We start from the raw sequence: 18,488 nt of genomic DNA on the forward strand, positions 1-18,488 counted from the left end.
CAATCCGAGATCTCCTCCAAGCCAGAAGCTGGGCGTTTTTACGGTGTGCGCAGAGAGATTTGGTGCTAGCCTCACTCTGGTGGTTGGACAAGGCAGCTGGATCAGACTGCGATAAGGCTACTTGCATATGCAACTTTCTTCTCCTTGTCGATGCCTTGGACGACGGCCCGGAAGCAAGGGCTGCGAGCCTGCAACCTCCTCGCACTGCTGGTTCCTTTGAGGGCCTTAGCAACCTGCTGGGTTCCCGCCAGTACGAGTTTGCCCTCAAGAGGCTTGTTGTCTCTGTCCACTCGTTTTGCGTTCACAACTCTTCCCAAGCTGCACGACCACACCAAGCTCGCTCCTTGAACTGCTCTGGTCTGCTGGGAATCCTAGCACAGGTGACTCCGATGGTCCCGGTCTGCGCTCGATATTAACCACACTATCGGCTTCTCCGTCAGTTGTCCGTCGTTGAGAGGGAAAGAGGCGGCAAGTCTGGATGTCAAGACCATTGCGACCCAGCCATGACTCCAATGTTCAGCGAAGAGCTGACCTGTCCCAAGCCCAGCTCGAGTCCTGTTTCAGGCTGAACTGACCATCTAACCATGGAGCTCACGATCTGCGATGCAGCAATCTGAAAGCCCGTCAAAGGCTGAATTCCAGAAAGCTCGGCTAGCTCTCTGTTAAGTTCCATCTGCCAACCATCCAGTTGCTGCTGTTGTGGTTTTATTCAAACTGTCTATTTCTCCCGTCCCTTCCATTTCAACGTCATTGTTTCCAGACCTAAGCCATTTGCGTAATGAAGAAGATCGCAGAGCAGTGTAGACGGACGCATCGCCTTGATTTTACTGGCGCGAATTGGGTCGACCGAGGCTCTGGTAGGATCGAAAGGAGTTGTGTCCTGCAGTTATTGTAGCTCGGAGGAGGACATTTTTCCACCTGAGGGTTGTTGATGTACTCATAGACTCCTAGGAGTTCACTCACTCCCTCTCACTCGCCATTGCTTCAGTTCTCTTGACACAAGTTTGGGTAGATGGTGGGCATGACAATAGGATTATGACTGCGGTGATAGATGTATGAAGTGTTAAAAAAAGGAATGTAGCGATTGCAGGTGCTCCGTGCATTTAACGAGTTGGCAGGAGCCATCAAACCATGAGTGCATCTGAAAAGGTATCTCAGCCTCATAATTTCACACGCTCACTTAGACCAGGCCAGCAACCCCTGGCTCGCTTCTCTGCGAGGAGCTAATTGTCGTGATTAACAGTCACGACCTTGCTCTTTCATCTAGATAGACAACTTGACCATGACGGGTACAGACAACTGGTATATAAATACATTCCATTGATATATGAATAGGCTGGTACTGGATGGCGACAGGCCAGAAGTCTATCATCGCCAGAGCGAGTCAAGGCCAAGAGAGAATGGACCAAAAGGTAAACGTCCTTCTGTGTGGACAAGAGGCATTTCTGTTGCTGTGGCTGACTTCCAAAGTGCTAACAAGTCGTCGTGTGATTGTTTCATATCGCCTGCGCTCACCGCTGGCTGTGCCCTTCCTCAAAGATGAAATCTCGATCTCCCCTCGTCGTAGAAATGTTTCCTCTCCTGTCATTCCTCTGCTACCAATCTTCCTCATTCTGGCTCTAAAAGATATCGTCACAAACTGTCCAGTCCTTCTCCGCCCTCTTCCTCCAGTACAGTCCGTTATGCTCCCAATAGGTTTCCCCGGTAATGGGGTCGACCTTCTTCTCAAACCATTTGGGTTTCCACTCTTCACCCAAATTCTCACGCCGACGACGGGCTGCACGCTGTTTCTCCTCCACACGGTTCTTCTCCGTTGCCGCGAAATCATACTCCCCGTCCTCCATGGCGCGTTGATCAGGACGCAGGCGCGTGTCGGTAGGCGGGAGGTGTGGACGCAGGGTGTCGCTGACGGCATTCAAAGTGACGACAAAGGGGGTGAGGTTGAAAGGAATCCCCTGAGGACGTGGATGTGCTTCCCAAACGAGGAAGGCCTGCTGTCTATCGGATTGAGTGCCTTTGCCCATGCCGGAGTGTAACCGACCTTCCCCTACTGCTTGGTCCTCGAATCCCTCTGTGACTCGAGCGTAAATCTTGTCGTTCCACCTTCCACCGATACTCCATTTCGTGACACCGTCAACGTCCATGACTTTGCCAAACACTTGATATGCGGAACTGGCCTTCCATCCGCGTTGTTTGAAGTCAAGTACGCAGACTTCACCCGTTGTCCAATTCTTGATCTCCATGGTGCCATAATTGTCCACTGTAGGGTTTCCAGTAATAATGCCCACGACGGAACTTGTAACCTTCTTCCAGGTGTATAGCTCGGGCGGATCCCCGTTTGAAGGGCGAAGGCGCAGGAACCATGTTCCCAATGGATTGATGTCGAATGACTTGCCGTAGAATTTTGATTTCACGGCTGATTCGCCCCAGTAGTCCCAGCGTGCAGACTCGGCATACGCAGCGCCAATTGGGGGATGATGGCTGACTTGTTCGATGAAGAATCGATATCCTTTGTCGGGACGGACGTATTCATACGTTTCACCGAGCAAGGGGTTAAATGGCTTCGCGACGCGCCCAATTGTGCTGGCGTATTCCGAGGCAGCAAACGCGGCCACATACACAAGACGCTCAGTGGCGTCCGGGCGATCGGCTGCAATGTCGAGGAGATCCGCATATTCCATATCTTCAGCAACACGCTGTAGAAGGGAGGTTGGTTCGTTGAAAGACACCGGCAGCGTCATCTTGGTCATATCCTTGCCTATCATAGACTTGAGAATTCCCCAAAGCGAAATCTTCGGACGGTTATCGGCATCCAGTTTCAATCGTTCACGGACACCATCTTCATATCCTGCGTAAGATGGCTCAATTTCCATTTGCTTTCTGGCTCTTTCGTCGGCGAAGGGCTCTTGTTCTTTTTCCAAGGATGATGGGACATGCACTGGCGGCGGACTGAGAAGAAGCGGTTCGACCACCTCGACCTTGCCTTCATCAATTGCGTCGAAGAATTCTTCGTCATCTCCAGATTCAGAATCGGAAAGATTGGTGAGTTGCGCGATGATGGATTTTCTTCTGTTACCATCTCTGGTGACAGATTTCCGACGCGCTCTCGTTGAGATTTGAGCTTCTGCTCGAATGTCCAGTTGGTTCTCTACCGCTTCCGCGAACTGGATGTGTTCCAGCGTCTCTTGTTGGAACATTGACCCCGGACGACTTGCGGGCACCGATTGTCCTTCGAGAGCCTCCTTCAAAGCCCGTTTCGTGCGCTTGCGCTTGTCTTCCGACTCTGCGATCGACCTCTTGAGATCTTCGTGCTCATAAGCGATCTTGGCCATGCTTTCTTCCCACATCCTCCGAGCATCTGCGTCTCGATCAAGCCGATATTGCCAATAAGCGTCACGGTCTCGAGCAATCTTCAACAGGTCTGCAACCAGGCCATTGAGGCTGTTCACGGCCGTTTGATAGGTGAGTAGCGCTTGTGCGACATCTGGATCGGATAGTGTCGTATCAGCTCGCGATGTTTGCCGGGCAATCAACGCGTCGGAAACTCGCGCCAGAAGGTCGAGTTGCAGCTTGGCAGACTGTGCAGTGATATTGAATGCATCTTTACTTCCTGGCTGGTGTACTTCACGACTGCTAGCGTCATCACCATCGACATCCTCTTCCGCGTCGATATTGGTCGCGGGATTGGTAGGCACTTTCTGAAGGTCTTCGCCTTGAAGACTCGCGTCGTACGAATCGTATGCTGATCCACCTTCCACATCAGAACGGAAACTTACCTTGGATGAGCTTCCTGCCACCCCCAGCGACTGGGTTGGCTGTTTCGATCGGCTGGCCGTCGCGCTCAGAGTGTCGGATGTATCGGTACGGGCATGTCGAAGGCTTTCTGTGTCAAGAGTACGCCTTTTCTCTTCTTCTTTTGCTTCATCCTTTGTGTACTGAATGGCATTGTTGAGCGCCCAGAACCATCTTTTGGCCTCTACGACATGGTTGGCCTTCAAATGGTACTTGACCGAGGACTTGCCATGGATCTCGAACCTCGTCTTGTCCTGTGGGTCCATGTGCAATTTGGCGATGCGCATGTTGATGGCTCCTCGACAGGCCGACCCAGCGTCATCTTGATGCTTGTAATAGCTGAGAACTCCTTCTTCAAGAACAAACCATCGTAGTTTATATCCACTCGTGTAATTTGTCCACTTCTTGAGATAACCCTTCATTTCTCGAGCGTCTTTGCTTGCATCACTGAGGCCAGCTCCAGCCCTCGCCTGCGATGGGTTGTTCCCAAGAATTGCTTTCTCCTGTATTCCTCGCTGAGCAGCGGCGGCTGCGGGGGACTTCTTCAAGATGGCTTTGGTCCGGTCGTCTTGGGTTACATGCTGTGGGAGCCTCCCTTTCCGGTCTCTGCGGAATGGGTCTGCTCCGTGCAACAATAAGATCTGCGCCAACTGGATGTCTTTTTTGCGTGCAGCTTCATGCAGGAGCGTCCCGCCGGTCTGAACTGTTATAGGCTCAGTTGGTAACTCCAACGCATTGACGTCGAGTGTCCCCTCGACTCGAGGCTCTGTTAGGATGGCCTCGAACTTCTTGTAGTCATTTTGGAGCAACGCAGCATGTATCTCCTTGATCTTGTCATCCAGGAAGATAGAACGCGCTAATTGGAGCTGTTGAAAGATGTCTGGGGTTCGAGCGAGGTCAATGGGGAGTTTTCCTTGCCGATTTGGAAGGGCATCGTTTATATTGGATACTTCGAGCAGGTCTCGGACAATAGGGGCGCGACCAAGCTGTGCCGCTAGATGTAAAGCTGTATTTCCCTCTTTATCCTGCGCATTGACATCAAGACCTTTTCCTTCCCTCAAAACCTGTTCTACCACCTGAGGTTCTGCGCACTGGATGGCTAGGTGGAGTATTGTAGTGCCGGGAATGGGCTGCGGATTGGAAGAGGAGGGTATAGATTCGCTGATGGCTTTGGAGATTGCGGCAGCGTCCTTGCCGCGGAGAACTTCAAAGACTCGAAAGGTGCGAACAGAGTCCTCAATCGAGGTGTTCTGGCTAGAAGAGACGCCAGATGGGACGTGGTGCATGTGGTGGGACGAATCTGATTCCCTAGAGTACTCGCTCGAGTCCATGGCTAGCTGAGAGTTTCTCGTGGTAGTCGGAGACAGTGGACTCAGCCGCGGACCGTCACCCGGAGTCAAGGGAGCCGTCGAGGAGAAAGGGCCAGTGATGGAGGTGGTCGTCGTTACCGGCGACTCTGGATCTGAGCCGTTTTCTCGAGGAGGATTGTCGTTGCGGAGAAGGTTGAGGACTCTGGCGCTCTTGGAGCGCTTGTGGACAGGTCTTTCTGTCATATTAGCATTTACAGCGGGGGCGAGAGAAGATGATGAGGAAACGGGAAATGGAGAGAAAGTTAGACGCAGGGTTGGAAAGCCACTTACCTTACCCGATGGATGGGCAAAGACGAGTTAGTCGATGGCTCCTTGCGTTGCTGGGGGAGGGAGTTCATCTTTCACCCCGCCATTCCTTGTGATGATTGGTGAGCCTGCGGCCGCAATCGATTGCGACAAGGTCGATCAACCACAGAGTCGAGTGTATGCACAATGACGAAGGCAGCAGCGGGAAGACTTTAGCGGCGGGCGACTCGAAGGGTCGGAGGAGTTCAAGCTTCCTTTCCACTTTGCACCTGTAGTATTCCTCCGATGAAGGCAGATCCAAGTTATTTCGTTGGGGCGGTGGGGTTTCTTGTCTATACAGAGATGGGACGGCAACTAGGTATCAGTGAGGATGAAAAGAACGGTCTTATGAATACACAGTAGTGGCGAGGATATGCGATGGCAATCTTCTGTCTGGTTCAAAGGGTCCGAATGGGACACAGCCCATCATCCATCATCCTTCATCGGATACCGCCCAGCCACCATGGAGAGCGCGTCCCTGGCTCGATCTTGCCATCCTCTTATGTATCATCACCACAAATCCGTTCAGGGATCGGATCGCACTCCGTGATTCCTCGATCCCGTCTCACTCGCATTGCCTGTCGCCATCATCATTGGTCTTCGCCGCCTGTAGCATAATCGGCCCCGTATAGAAAAGCACCCGAGCCTACCGACTGGAAAGACATGTAAGGAGTTCGATTATGGTCAAAGACCCTGGATTTTCACGAGGCCGCGACAAACAAAGCAATTATGATTTCTTTCATTTATGCAAATCGCACAAGGGGCTGTGTTGCTGGAGCTGCAAATGTCTCTTTTCATGGTTACGGCAAATTCAAGGATTTCTCATATTTCGTCTACCCCAGCAAATCGTCCAAGCCGTTGCCCAAAGGCGTGCTGGGTTTGGCTGGTCCCGAGGCGGTGTTAGTGCTCGAAGCCATCCCTCCAGGCCTTGGGGTTGTCGAGCTCGCTGCTGATGCTGCTCCCCAGATTCCCGCTTGGCTCTTTGCTTTGGCCATACTAGCTAGATCTGGACCCTTCTGCGGCCCAGTAGTTCCCTTGACTCCTGCTTTGGTGCTTGCAGTACTCCAGAGATCTCCAAAGGCATCACCACCTTTACCTGCTGCAGTTTTGGAAGTGGGCTTGCCGAGTGATGCCGCAGACGTGGAGGATGTGTATGAGGGGGTGACCCCGCCCAGAGGCGTTGAGGCATTAGATGTGGCAGTGGACTGCGAGTTTATCGACACCGGGACTGATGTGAAATAGTTCGGTCCGGAGGGTTTGAACCCGGCAGGCTGTAAAGGCTGAACAGGTTTCTGTGTAGGTGGTGGTGAAAACGTCGATGTCGTCGGTGACATTATCGAAGAAGTTGTCGATGGTGCTGGGGATGTAGTTGTGAAGATGTTGTTGAGGCTAGCGGCTTGTCCTGGAGCCACTGGCTTTGGAGCCGCAAACTGCGTGGCCGAGGTTGTAGTTGAGGTAGTTGGTGGAGGAGCAATCCCAGCCAGAGGATTTGCAACTGGCTGTGTCGCCGCTGGACTGGTAGCGGATTGAAAGTCATCAAAATCGTCGTCGTCATTTGCCGTGCTACTTTGTAGGCCGCCAAAATCATCCAGACCACCTGACTGAACTGCTGGCGCTTTGCCGCTTGATTGCTTCGTCGCACTTTGATCGTCGCCGAAATCAAAGAGATCTTGTTCCGGTTCCTTCGGCTTAGGCGGATCTCGTTTTGCAGTAGTCGTCGGCGCCGTTGTTCGGCTGGCGGTGCTTCTTGTCGGTCTTGAGGTCTCGAAATCGTCTGCCTCGTCATACTCCTCAAACTGGTCGCCACGGCGCTGGGTGCCCGAAAAGTCGGTTTCGCGACCGCCAAAACCACCACCATCGCCGTAAACCTCGCCTTGGTAGCCTCCGAATCCCCCAGTCTCGCTGCCGAAGCCACCATATCGACTTCCGCTCGAGAAGCCGCCACCCATTCCCATTCCACCTTCTACTCCTCCGTATTTGTTGCGGTTTGCGCGTGCTTTCTTTCGCTCTGATCTAATGGTATCGACATCACTCAGGAGTTTTACCAACTCTGCAGATCGGTTCCGGACATTCACACCCTGGTCTTTGCCATTTTGATCAATATAATGGAACTGGCGTAGCATTCGCAGGAGGGACAGGTGTGATCGGGCATCATCGATAACTCGCTCCGACCCATTTTTGCAGAGAAACTCGAGGAGTTGCAAGGCCTACCCCACCCCAACAGTGAGCACAACGATGTCTCGAGGGAGTCTTGAGCCCGTACCTTGTATATCTGCCTCCACTCTTCCGCAGTCTTGTCTGTGAATCGTTTATAGATCATGGGCATGATTTCGTTCAATTGTTGGCTGCGACAATCAGCTTGTGATTCTAAACCGTGGAGGACGCGACGGACTAATTGTGTGTACCCTGGGCGATTTCTTGCATGAGACTTGCCGATGCGCCCCATGGATCTCCGTTTGTAGCTTCTCGAACCTGATGGGAAAGTAAGATACATGCTGGAGCAGTGGATTGAAAGGGGACAGTGGCTCACCTTGGCCTCCATCTCGGTCAAGTTCATGACGGCTTCGTCAATGTCAACAATCTTTCTTTAAAGTAGGGAGATCGACTTACCATTTTGAACCTTTCGGACCCCAGCTTTGAGGTCGTAGAGGGTCAAATTGCTAACCTGGTTCTTCAGACTTTCGAAGTCCATATTTACTGGCGGTGAGGATGAGATTAACAAGATGGAATGGAGGAGAACAGAGTCAAGAAAGGTGACGACGGCCTTGCTTCGAAGAAACAACGAGTGAACGGAGCAGTTCGCTATGTAGATGGCAAAACAACTGGTAGGAATTATTCCCCCTGCGTTGTGATGCCAGATAATCTGCGAAGGTCCGCAGCCTCAATTGAGGTTCGCGGTTCAGCCAATCATGGCGCAGCCGACAAGCCCGGACGAAAGCCTCCCTGACTCCCAACAACATCAGGTTCAGAAACCAGCTCGCCAGGTACTCTGCGCCGGATCATCCCCCTTATCTTCCTCACACATTCGGTTCTCCTCTGGCGTGTTGATTCCCAACGCTGAGAGAGGGCACTTTGTGGCTGATCTGAATCAGTTGCAGGAAAGGCACACTGCTCAGTCGGTACAACTAAATGCTCTTCAGGAGTCTTCGGTCGAGTTGCAGGCATGTGACGTTCTTACAAGAAACCGGCTCACTTGTTCAAGGCCCAACCTCGAGGACCAAGACTTTCAGATAATCCGTCACCGTTCAGTAGAGAGTGTGCAAAACTTCTTCCCAGAGACTGAGGAGGTCATCACCAGCGAAGTCTCCATGAGCATCAGAGCGGACCATCGCAGGGCGGTAAGAGAAGTGACGATGAAATATTGGATCTGCTGAAGAGCAGGATGCTTACTAGCACGAAGAGGCTGCTCTCCGGCCAGACCGGTCCTTGGGTCGAAGACGAAGTTACCGCTCACACAGAAAAGATAAACATTGACTAGAAACCTCGACCTCCTGGGTCCATCAAAGCTTGTTGGTGCCGGAATTATCGGCTTCACTCGGTGTAGGCAAGTGACAGCCCTGTGTATGGCTTGCTCCTCTGGCACACCCTTACTCGATGTCGCGAGACCGTGTCCATCGGATGCGTTTGCGGGTGGTGACATGACAGGGAACGCTGTATTGATGGCAATACGAGGCAGAGCATCGAGACCTCTCTCCATCTTTTTGGCATTCGTTGAAAGGACCGTTCTAACGCGAGACAGGTAACTACTTGGGGGGGAGTACAGAAGGTCAAGAAGAGGGGTAAGCAAATGGCCCTCATGCTGTTGCACTCAAAGTTGACGAGAGAAAACAACCTCTCCTGCATTGAGTCGCCTTCAGCATGACACTGTCTCTCCAAAACCAGACTATACCTTTGGGTCAGCTCGCGCACAAGGGCTGCGGGGTGCTCATGCACCAACAGTCTAGGAAATTCCCTGCATATCATTTGGCATGCGAGCCAGGTTATCGCCATGGGCCTTTATCCCCGGAAGATACGGTCGGCATGGCTTACCGAGGCCCTGCAAGCTCAAATGTGCAATCAGGATATATTTCCCTATGACACTGGTGCGAGGCTAAAATGCGTGTCGCCATGTGGTTGTCGCTTGCCTCAACGCCTCGCATTGCCTCTTGAGGGAGCTGAACTCCCTGTCTAGCCGAGAAACCAGGAAGCGGCGTCGACCTGGTGGTCATTGTCCACAACAAACCCTCGGTAGGCTACTGTTGGCATTTATCCAAGGCGATACCCGAAGTGGGTTTCGCTGTTTCCAGACTAGCAACTTGTCCATCAGAAGACTTGACAAAGGGCTCGTGTCTTCAGGCTAAAGGCTGGCTGACCTCGCTGTATCTCTGGGCTGACGGCCCCTGGCCCTACCAACTCCATGAAATGTCCGCGCGGGGGAATGGGTTTGTGGAGCCTGGCTCACTGCGAAGGCCTGAAGGTGGTCGAACCGGCAAAATCCTCGTTTCCCCAGATTGCACAAGTTCCAGTTCACGTGTCTCGGTCTTCTGCTTCGCTTCGCTATGAGAACGGCCAGCATACCACACGAGGCCTATTGGAGTATGTTTTCCCTGTATCCATTGCAGGTAGGTCCTTCGTTCCGCACCTTTGGTCCTTTCAGCCACTTAACGCCCCTTGACTTTCACCCAAGCATTTCCTAACGCTGTTCGGGGTAGCGCTACGGTATAAGTTGACTGCCCTCGCCGTCGGCCGATCCCGTCTATCCCCGACGGTGTATGGTGCCTCGACCGTCGGTGACGTCTTGTTCGAAAAGCCTAAGAACATTACCGCCTTTCCTTGCGCACCGTATATCATGCCATGCAAACGCTTTAGCCTAAATACTGTCCGCAAATGTGTCCTAGGCTGTTGCAATTACCCCCCGTACTTCTGCGGAGACTCTCCGGACGCGGCAGTTCGAGATGTGGGGAGATCATCTATTGGCCGTCCCAAATACTTCATATGTATGCAAGAAGGACGTGGGAGAATGCCCCGAGGTGATCACCGTCCTCCTAGATCTCAGTTTCTCTCGCATGTTCACTGAGAGCGCTGCCCAAGTCAAGCATGGCTCCTCAAGAGAATCAAATTGTCGTCGGTACGAAGCGAGGGGACACAACCATTAATGTGCAGAAACTGTTGGACAAACCATGGTACAAGTACAAGCATTTGCGGAAGCTCTATGGCTGGCTCTGTGTGGTGCTCATCGTGCAGGCCACGAATGGCCTTGACGGCTCCATCATGAATGGAATGCAGACATTGACCTTCTGGGTATGTTTCGCCAAAGGATCCTTTGGTGGTGATCATGCGACACCTGCCCAACTTCATGTTGGCAATCACTGACTGTGTGAGGACAGCAATCCTATTTCAACCATCCGACAGGCGCCCAGCTTGGTATCTTCAACGGTACTCAAGGTCTCGGCGGGGTCATTTCGCAGTTCTTTCTTTGGTGGCTCGTCGAGAAGATCGGCCGCAAATTGATCATCATATCTGGAGCGGTCATCATCATCGTAGGCGTCTTTTTACAGTCGTTCGCGCGAGGGATTGCCATGTTCGCAGTTGCGCGCTGTGTCATCGGTCTCGGACTCAGTTTCGAATACACGGCCGCTCCCATGCTCGTCTCAGAGCTTGCGCACCCAACCCACCGTGCTCAGTTATCCACGCTACTCAATACTCTGTATTACTTCGGTGAGGATCTCGTGGACCGAGGTTCTGGCACGTTGCTGACATTCATTCTCCAGGTGCGGCCATTGCAGCTTGGATCACGCTCGGAACCCTGTCAATCCAGAGCGACTGGAGCTGGCGCAGCGTCTCATTAATTCAGATGTTCCCGTCTCTGATCTCCGTCACCCTTACCTGGTGGGTACCCGAGAGTCCGCGCTGGCTCTGCTCACGAGGTCGAAACGAAGAAGCATTCAAGACTCTGGTCGACTGGCACTGCGGCGGCAACGAGGCCGATCCCCTCGCTACCTTCGAGTACAATGAGATTGTGCAGACGCTGGCCTTCGAGAAGGAGAACGGTAGCAGAAGCTGGCTCGACCTCGTCCGCACGCCGGGCAACCGTCACCGTACCTGGATAGTTGTGACCTGCTCGATTCTCAGCCAAGCTACTGGCCAGACTATCATCGGCTATTACCTGGTCTTGATCCTGACAGGAGTCGGCATTACCAATCCCCGCCACCAATCGATCATCAACGGGTGCCTCACGATGTGGTAAGTGTCGGGTCTTGTGGGCTTTTTGCAGCGAATGCTCAACTGACATGACTCGCAGGAACATGGGATGGGCATTCTGGGGCGCATACGTGATTGACAAGTTTGGTCGTCGGCCCATGCTGTTGACTTCCCTCTTTGGCATGCTGTTTTGCGGATTCTTACCGTGGACCATCTGCAGCGCTTTGTACGTCCAGGATGGGGTCAAGAACGCCGGCCCCGCGGTGATTGCATTCATCTTTGTCTTCAATGCCTTTTACGCCACGACCTGGAACGGCATCTTGACCGGCTACACGGTCGAGGTCATGAGCTACGACATTCGGCCGAAGCTCATCTGCACGCAGAACCTGCTCGTTCAAGCGACCATCACCGGCTTCAATTACTTGGTAAGATTTGAAATTTTCTTTCTCCACTCCCCCCCAAGATTCTGCTAACATTTTTCCGTCACCCAGAACCCCGTCGCGCTGAAGAACATTGGCTGGAAATACTACCTCGTCATCAACATCATCATCATCATCACCATTGTCGTCGTGTACTTCACGTACCCCGAGACCTCCAAGATCACGCTCGAGGAAGTCAGCGTCATCTTCGACGGCAAGAACGCCGTCAAGAACGACATCCTGCAGAAGCAGGAGATCAACGCCGGCGACGAGGACGCCGTGGGAAGCGACCACAAGAAGGGCACCGTCGAGATCATTGAGCGCGAGCACATTGAAGTCAAGGAGTAGGTCTCGAAGGAAGTTGTAGTCTTGCTCGTCTGCATAACTGGGGCTCAATAAACGATGAATGGTAGATGTCTCTTGTCAGTTATCTAGACTTCCCATCTTCCTGCGGGTGAACCTCCATAGACAATAGTACGATGGCTGTCAATCTCTGTGACTATCTGATTGAACCATGGAACATTGAGACTCACAGAGCTTGGAGCAATAACCGGACCTCGTACCATCATGGCACTGTTCGGAATGTGAGAATGTGCAAATGTCAGCCTCGTCACGAAGAGAATCGAAAGCCAAGACGCGTTGGGAGAAGCTACGAGGCTAGACCATGTTAGGCTTAGTGAATTTCATGTCATATAAATAACTAATGAAATGCTTTTCGCTCGGCTGGCTACCCTACAAACCTTCTCACTTCTGAGTTTCTATACCATCCAGGTCCAAAACACTCTTTACTTCTCTTGCTCACCCGCCGCGCCAATGTCTCACCGGTGGAAGTATCTCCTCTCCAACCATCTGAGCGGCACATACGTGACGGCAGTGAAGGAGAATGCCAACTCAAATCCAATGTCACCACCATACCCGATCCCGATCAGCTTGCCGATGGGACCAATGTACCACACTTGCGCCATTCCCATTGCGGCTCCCAGCACACCGAAAAGGAACGCACTCAAGGCAGCAATGCTGGGAGGCAGCTTCTTCGGCTGGTCGTAATTCTCCGGGATATATCCAGAGAACCCACGCTTGTAGATGAAGTGTTCTGGCAAGGCGATACCCTCGTAGATGGCGAGCCAGTAGCCAATCACCAGCATGAAGTTCTCCAGCACCGACTCGAAGTGGTCAAAGCCCGGAATTGCAATGGCGCAGTAGACGACAGTTCCAACAAGCGTCCAACAGAATCGCGGAACTCTCTGCGCATAGTGTGTCAGGTTTTGCAGAGAGAAGGTGAGGGAGTAGATATTGGGTGCGTTGTTGGCGATTGTCGACAGAGCCAGAACGACAAGACAGAAGCTCCCGAAGCCACCTAGGCGCGGAACGAGTACTTCATGAAGAAGACCTCCAACGGCGTTCTTGTCGTAAGCGTCCGAATACGCCTGGTGGGAGGGGATGGCCGTCGCAATGGCCACGCCCAGCATCTGAGTGAAACACAAAGGGAACATAAGTCCACAGAATACATAGAAGAAGACCTTGGTCCGCGGAGTGCTGACAGGTTGATAGCATGTGTAATCGCTGGCGTAGGAAGCCCAGCCCGTGGCAAATCCGAAAATCGAAGCAGCAAAGGACAAGACCGAGCCTGCTTCGCCTTCGCCACTACCCATTGGAATGTTGACAAAGTCTCCCCGATGGGCAAACACGCCCAACGTGATGAGGAGAATGATGAAGGAAGGTATCCAGGACACCATCTCATAGATGTGCACGATCTTGTAGCCGAACAAGGTGATGATAAAGGTTCCTGCGGCCAAAACGATAATGGCAGCTGCGGCGGGTACGTCGTCGTTGACTGCTCGGAGGAACTGGGCGCCCACTATGACATTGACAGAAGACCAACCAAGACATGCCAAACAATTGAAGATCGAAATAATCTTGACGCCGTAATACCCGAACCAGAATCGTCCGAGGATCATCTGGCGCATACCGAATCGAGGGCCAAAGGTGGAGAAAAAGCATACTGGGATAATACCCAGCAAGTTGATGAAGAAAATTGTAAGCACCGAGTCGACAAAGCCCAGTGCGAAAACGGGCACAGCAAGGACACCAATGGCGAAGGAAGAGACGACCATGTTGGCAGCGAGCCACTATTTTCACGTCAGATAAAAGGCTCCGTGACAAACACAGTTTCGGGGAGCAGGGGGGACAACTAGACATACCATGGTGCCGACCTTAAATGTACTCTTGTCCGTCCGTTCATCCTCAGGGACTCGTTCAATACCTCGCTGTTCAATATGGAACCGTCCTGCAAGACGTTGTAGTTTTGCATAGGTGGAATCTCCAACGACGAATGACTCTCCATGGACGGCGCCTGAGGTATCTGGAGGGACGACCGAGTGGTGTTTCTCGCCCGCGGAGACAGGATATTGGTATTCGACATCGTAGCCGTTCTTTTCGTAGGAAGCCATTGTGCTAGAGTCAAACTCCCGCGGATCGCTTGTGGACAAGACGTAAGCCCGTAGAAGAAGCGAAGACAAAGAAGCTTAAGGGCCGACAAGACGAAGCAGGGGAGATTCGAAGCATCTGAGCCTGAAGAAGGCCAGAGGAACGTGAAGTAATATAGCATTTCATATCGGCAGTTGCCACAACTGATTCAGATGGAGGGCGCCGTCACTCTGGGCGTCGGGGACACCATCAACATCCTTCCATCTTTGGTGCCCCACTGTGTTGTGCGATCTTCGAGATAAGAGCCTTGGACTCTGGAGCTGTCCGCCCTCGCACCGACATGGGGTCTACTTCGACTAATGCGGTCGAGCCCGATGGCCTGCTGGTGTGGGCATGGATCGGTCTGACAATATGTCCGCCAAGTCATGCTCGAAACCAGGTACCTCTGAATTTGTTCTTCTGCATCCCTGCTCTTTTCAACCCCCTGTCGAGAAATAGAGACGTTTCCTGCGCTGAGAGCCGTTCTCTGACTCGCGTGGAAGACCGGAGATCGCCTTCACCTTGGGGTCACCGGGTGTATTGTCCATATCGAGGACCTCACGGTGCGTGGGGAAGTTTGAAGGGGTAGATCAAGGGCAGCTTCACTGCTTCTGGAAAGAGGGCAATAAGCGTGCAGCTTGACGCTTGGCCCGTTGCTTGGAGACAGAGATAAGCAACTGTGGCTGCTCTTGTCTCTGGCCAATGAACTGTCCCTCAGCAATGCATATTGGTCAGGCTGGTCGCCGGTGGCCGGGCTGATCTGCTGAGTCCAGAGCGCATCGACTGCTTCTCTGATCTTTCCTTTGTGCTAGCTGAATCGTCGGCTCGTGGCGCTGGTGATGGTGCCCCGTGAATTTGACGTAAATTCAGGCGAGGAAGCCCTATCAGTGTCAAGAAGGGGATGAGACCAGAGTGCAATGGTAGGACTAAGGTGAAGGAAACCACTTGTGGCAGTAAAGATCCAATAGATCCATCCGCACAACGTCGTGTTCGAGTACAATAACGCTTTTGTACTCCGTACTTCGTACAATAATGGCAACCTCCGTGTATTGTTTCACGCCTGCTCTGTCAACCTGTATAGCACTCTGGACTCTAATTCACATTAGACAATCAATTTTGCGTAAATCATCTGGGATATCTATGTCAAAAATAGAAGACGTCAACCCCCCGTTCGACAGTGACCGCAAAGACCGACCAGTGCCCCCAACCCGTCGAATATTACATTCCTCCACCAAGTGCATCCCCGCCCGTCAGATCACTTCCTTGCACGCTGTTGAAATTATAGGGAAAATCCACTATCCCGTCCAGCATCCAGTTCAACGGATCAAAGACATCATAGCTTGCCTCGCCAAAGTCCATCCCGGCGTCGTCGACCATTCCAGTAGCCATCCCAGCCATACCAGGCACAATGGTGGAGTTCGCCAACATGGGGTCGTTTACCGTAGGCTTCGAGTCCAAACTTGATGCCGGTATGATGATCTGATTGTCGGGTTGCTCGAGGGTGGGATTGCGCTGCCTCACTGCCGCTTGGTCAGCATCACCCTCGAACGAACTGGGGTTACCCGTACCATCAGATGGTTTCCCCCCTCGGAAATGAAAGTTCTGCCGCCACTGCCACACCGAATCAAACACCACAGACATGGACATTCGACACTTGACCTTGAGTTGCAGACTGTCGTCGGGACCGCCCTCGCCAATGTTGTTGCGATTCGGCTCTGCCCGAACTCTTCCACTTTTCCAGACTTGGGCCAAAACCTCCGACAGGCGCTCTGCGAGATCGTTCTCCACCACACTCATATTTCGTAGCGCCCACACCGTCCTCGAGAGGAGTTCAGATGCTCCTTTGGCATCGAGTTCGTGTTCGCCCAGAAAGTTGTGCATGAGTTTGAGAAGGGAAAAGCCAGCGCCGAGCATCATGTGGAATATGTAGTTCGTTGCATGCGACAGCGATAAGCCGTGTGAGTAGCTTGAAGGTAGGTTCACACTGACGTTGGACTCGAGGCTGAGACACGTCTCAAGGAACTCAGTCGTGGCATAGTATAGCTTTAACATGTCGGTCCGGTACGAAGGCAGCAAGGACGGTGAGAAAAAGGCACTCAATCTCATATGCAGAGCGGCTGCCTTGAGGTATACCTTGGTGATTGGTGACGTATCCTTCCGTAACCTGTCCTCAAGTTCCTCCAGCTCATGTGCGAGAAACGAAACGTAGGTAGGGCGCTCCGTATCAGTGGCAAGCCCAACGGGATCGTGGGGATTCATGTAAAGCGTCCTGGAGACCTTGTCCACAAATTTTTCGATCAGCAACCGATTAAAGATGGGAGCTGGCAGTTCGTAGTTTGGGTTGGTCTCAATCGGTTTGGGTCCCAGAGTCCAATCGTAAATACTGAGAGGTGGCTGCCCATATGCGGTACATATTCTCTGAGCGACAATGTTGCACACACTCCAAACCACCACTCTATCCTGTAGTTCCACTTCTCGAAGTTCCACCCGAAATTTGGAGAAGTCTTGAGCATGCGTTGGACGATGTAGACCGATCTGTAAGGCAATCTGCATCATCATTCCACAGAGCATGAAGGTTGGGTCTGTCGAGGTGCTGCTGGTGGGCAGAGGCCAAGCACAGAGCAAGATGAGGGCCTTGACAATATGATAGTTTTGAGGTACCTCTGAGATAGTCGACCAGACAAGCCGCATCACAGGTCCAGTCAGGGAGCCATAAAGATCTGGCTCTGGGGTGTAGTGCCGTGCACCCACCGAAATGATTGTCCAAAACAGCAAAGGTGATCGAGCGTAGTATTCTTCGGGGGTTCTATCAGGGTTGAGAAAGGGAAGAAAAGGGTGATGAAACGTGAAGAAACGTTGAAAGAGCTCCTGCGCCCGGTCGATGGTCAAGGACACCTCTTCCAACCGTCTGAAGATGGGTCTGCCTGAACCACTACCTCTCAAGTCAAGTAACCCTGCGGCGGCAGCATCTGAAGTAAAGGTCCCGTCTGCTGAGGGTGATACCTGCAGATTGGCACCTCCATTTGTGTGAGAACCGTTTGCCACACCTGCGGTATGCTTTTGTGCAGCCACTTGCTTGCGCAGCTCGATGATCTCGCGTTCCATTTCTGCATTTCGTGATCTCTTGCCAATCCTCTTGAAATTGTCCTCGATTTTGCAGTCGAGATTGAGTCGCTTGCAACGGGTACACGTCTGGAAAGGTTCCTGAACGACATCGCATCGCAGCTGCAGAGAAACACTGTTAGCACAGAGGTTCCATGGCCTGGAGAAAAGATCGCGAGGGCTCGGCGCAACCACGACAGTGATTCGACGCACAGTCCACGAGGGGCATCGGAAAAGTCGGTCGCACCACTTCAGGCATGAGGTGGTGTCCTGCGACAACCCTTCGTAGCGCGCACGCAATCCATTGCATCAAGGCTCACCTTCTGCTGCCGACACTCATTGCAAGCTCTTTTCACCGGCCTCCGCCTGCCATCACGCATGTGTTCGTCACCATTGTGATCTGGTGACTCAAGGCTCGCGGGGGAGCTGTCGAAGCCCGCAATGGAGGCATTTCTCTTGTGGCTCTGAGTCGGACTGGTATAGGCCGTACCAGGGCCATCGCCCGGGCTCGCGGCAGATGTAGAAGCCAGGTTGAAATCGTCGCCAATTTCCAGGCCGATGAGGGTTTGGATTGGTATTGTCCACGCTGCGGTCGCCATCCGATATCGCAATCGACTTTGCTAAGAGATAAGATAAGATGGATGTCTGGGTGAGGCGGAGCGGTTGGCACGCAGCTGCGCAGATGGTTTTAGAGTTGGAGGCGCAGGCAAATTGCAATAATCATGAAAAAGAGGCGGGTCGACGTCTATCATTGGCCACCATACCCAGATCCTCCGTGCCGAAAACACCATCAGCACCTTTTTCATCACAATCTGAGAGAGAGTCGCCCCAGAAGTCCAATGGCGGGTGATGAGAAGAAGAAGAGAGAGCTGTT

General features: G+C 52.6%; 5 protein-coding genes across 5 annotated transcripts; 1 reads left to right on the top strand and 4 right to left on the bottom strand.

Annotated features, from left to right (window-relative positions):
• Positions 1-1,619: 1,619 nt before the first annotated feature.
• AYO20_05365 (hypothetical protein) lies at positions 1,620-5,345 on the bottom strand (the record flags this gene model as incomplete). Its single annotated transcript, XM_022643659.1, has 1 exon — positions 1,620-5,345. One exon carries the CDS (start codon positions 5,343-5,345, stop codon positions 1,620-1,622), a length of 3,726 nt encoding a protein of 1,241 aa, XP_022500326.1.
• Positions 5,346-6,280: 935 nt separating this feature from the next.
• Positions 6,281-8,139, bottom strand: AYO20_05366 (hypothetical protein; the record flags this gene model as incomplete). The annotated part of the gene is made up of 5 exons (XM_022643660.1): positions 6,281-7,654; positions 7,711-7,792; positions 7,840-7,919; positions 7,978-8,009; positions 8,058-8,139. The coding sequence occupies 5 exons, from the start codon at positions 8,137-8,139 to the stop codon at positions 6,281-6,283; spliced, it is 1,650 nt and encodes a 549-aa protein (XP_022500327.1).
• A 2,384-nt stretch (positions 8,140-10,523) lies between these two features.
• Positions 10,524-12,394, top strand: AYO20_05367 (hypothetical protein; the record flags this gene model as incomplete). Its single annotated transcript, XM_022643661.1, has 5 exons — positions 10,524-10,727; positions 10,814-11,144; positions 11,198-11,669; positions 11,728-12,052; positions 12,119-12,394. 5 exons carry the CDS (start codon positions 10,524-10,526, stop codon positions 12,392-12,394), a joined length of 1,608 nt encoding a protein of 535 aa, XP_022500328.1.
• Positions 12,395-12,864: 470 nt separating this feature from the next.
• On the bottom strand, positions 12,865-14,496 carry AYO20_05368 (hypothetical protein; the record flags this gene model as incomplete). The annotated part of the gene is made up of 2 exons (XM_022643662.1): positions 12,865-14,175; positions 14,248-14,496. The coding sequence occupies 2 exons, from the start codon at positions 14,494-14,496 to the stop codon at positions 12,865-12,867; spliced, it is 1,560 nt and encodes a 519-aa protein (XP_022500329.1).
• A 1,234-nt stretch (positions 14,497-15,730) lies between these two features.
• Positions 15,731-18,213, bottom strand: AYO20_05369 (hypothetical protein; the record flags this gene model as incomplete). The annotated part of the gene is made up of 2 exons (XM_022643663.1): positions 15,731-17,884; positions 17,935-18,213. The coding sequence occupies 2 exons, from the start codon at positions 18,211-18,213 to the stop codon at positions 15,731-15,733; spliced, it is 2,433 nt and encodes an 810-aa protein (XP_022500330.1).
• Positions 18,214-18,488: the final 275 nt, after the last annotated feature.

Source organism: Fonsecaea nubica (genome assembly GCF_001646965.1).
Source record: "Fonsecaea nubica strain CBS 269.64 chromosome Unknown Scaff31, whole genome shotgun sequence".
NCBI lineage: Eukaryota > Fungi > Ascomycota > Eurotiomycetes > Chaetothyriales > Herpotrichiellaceae > Fonsecaea > Fonsecaea nubica.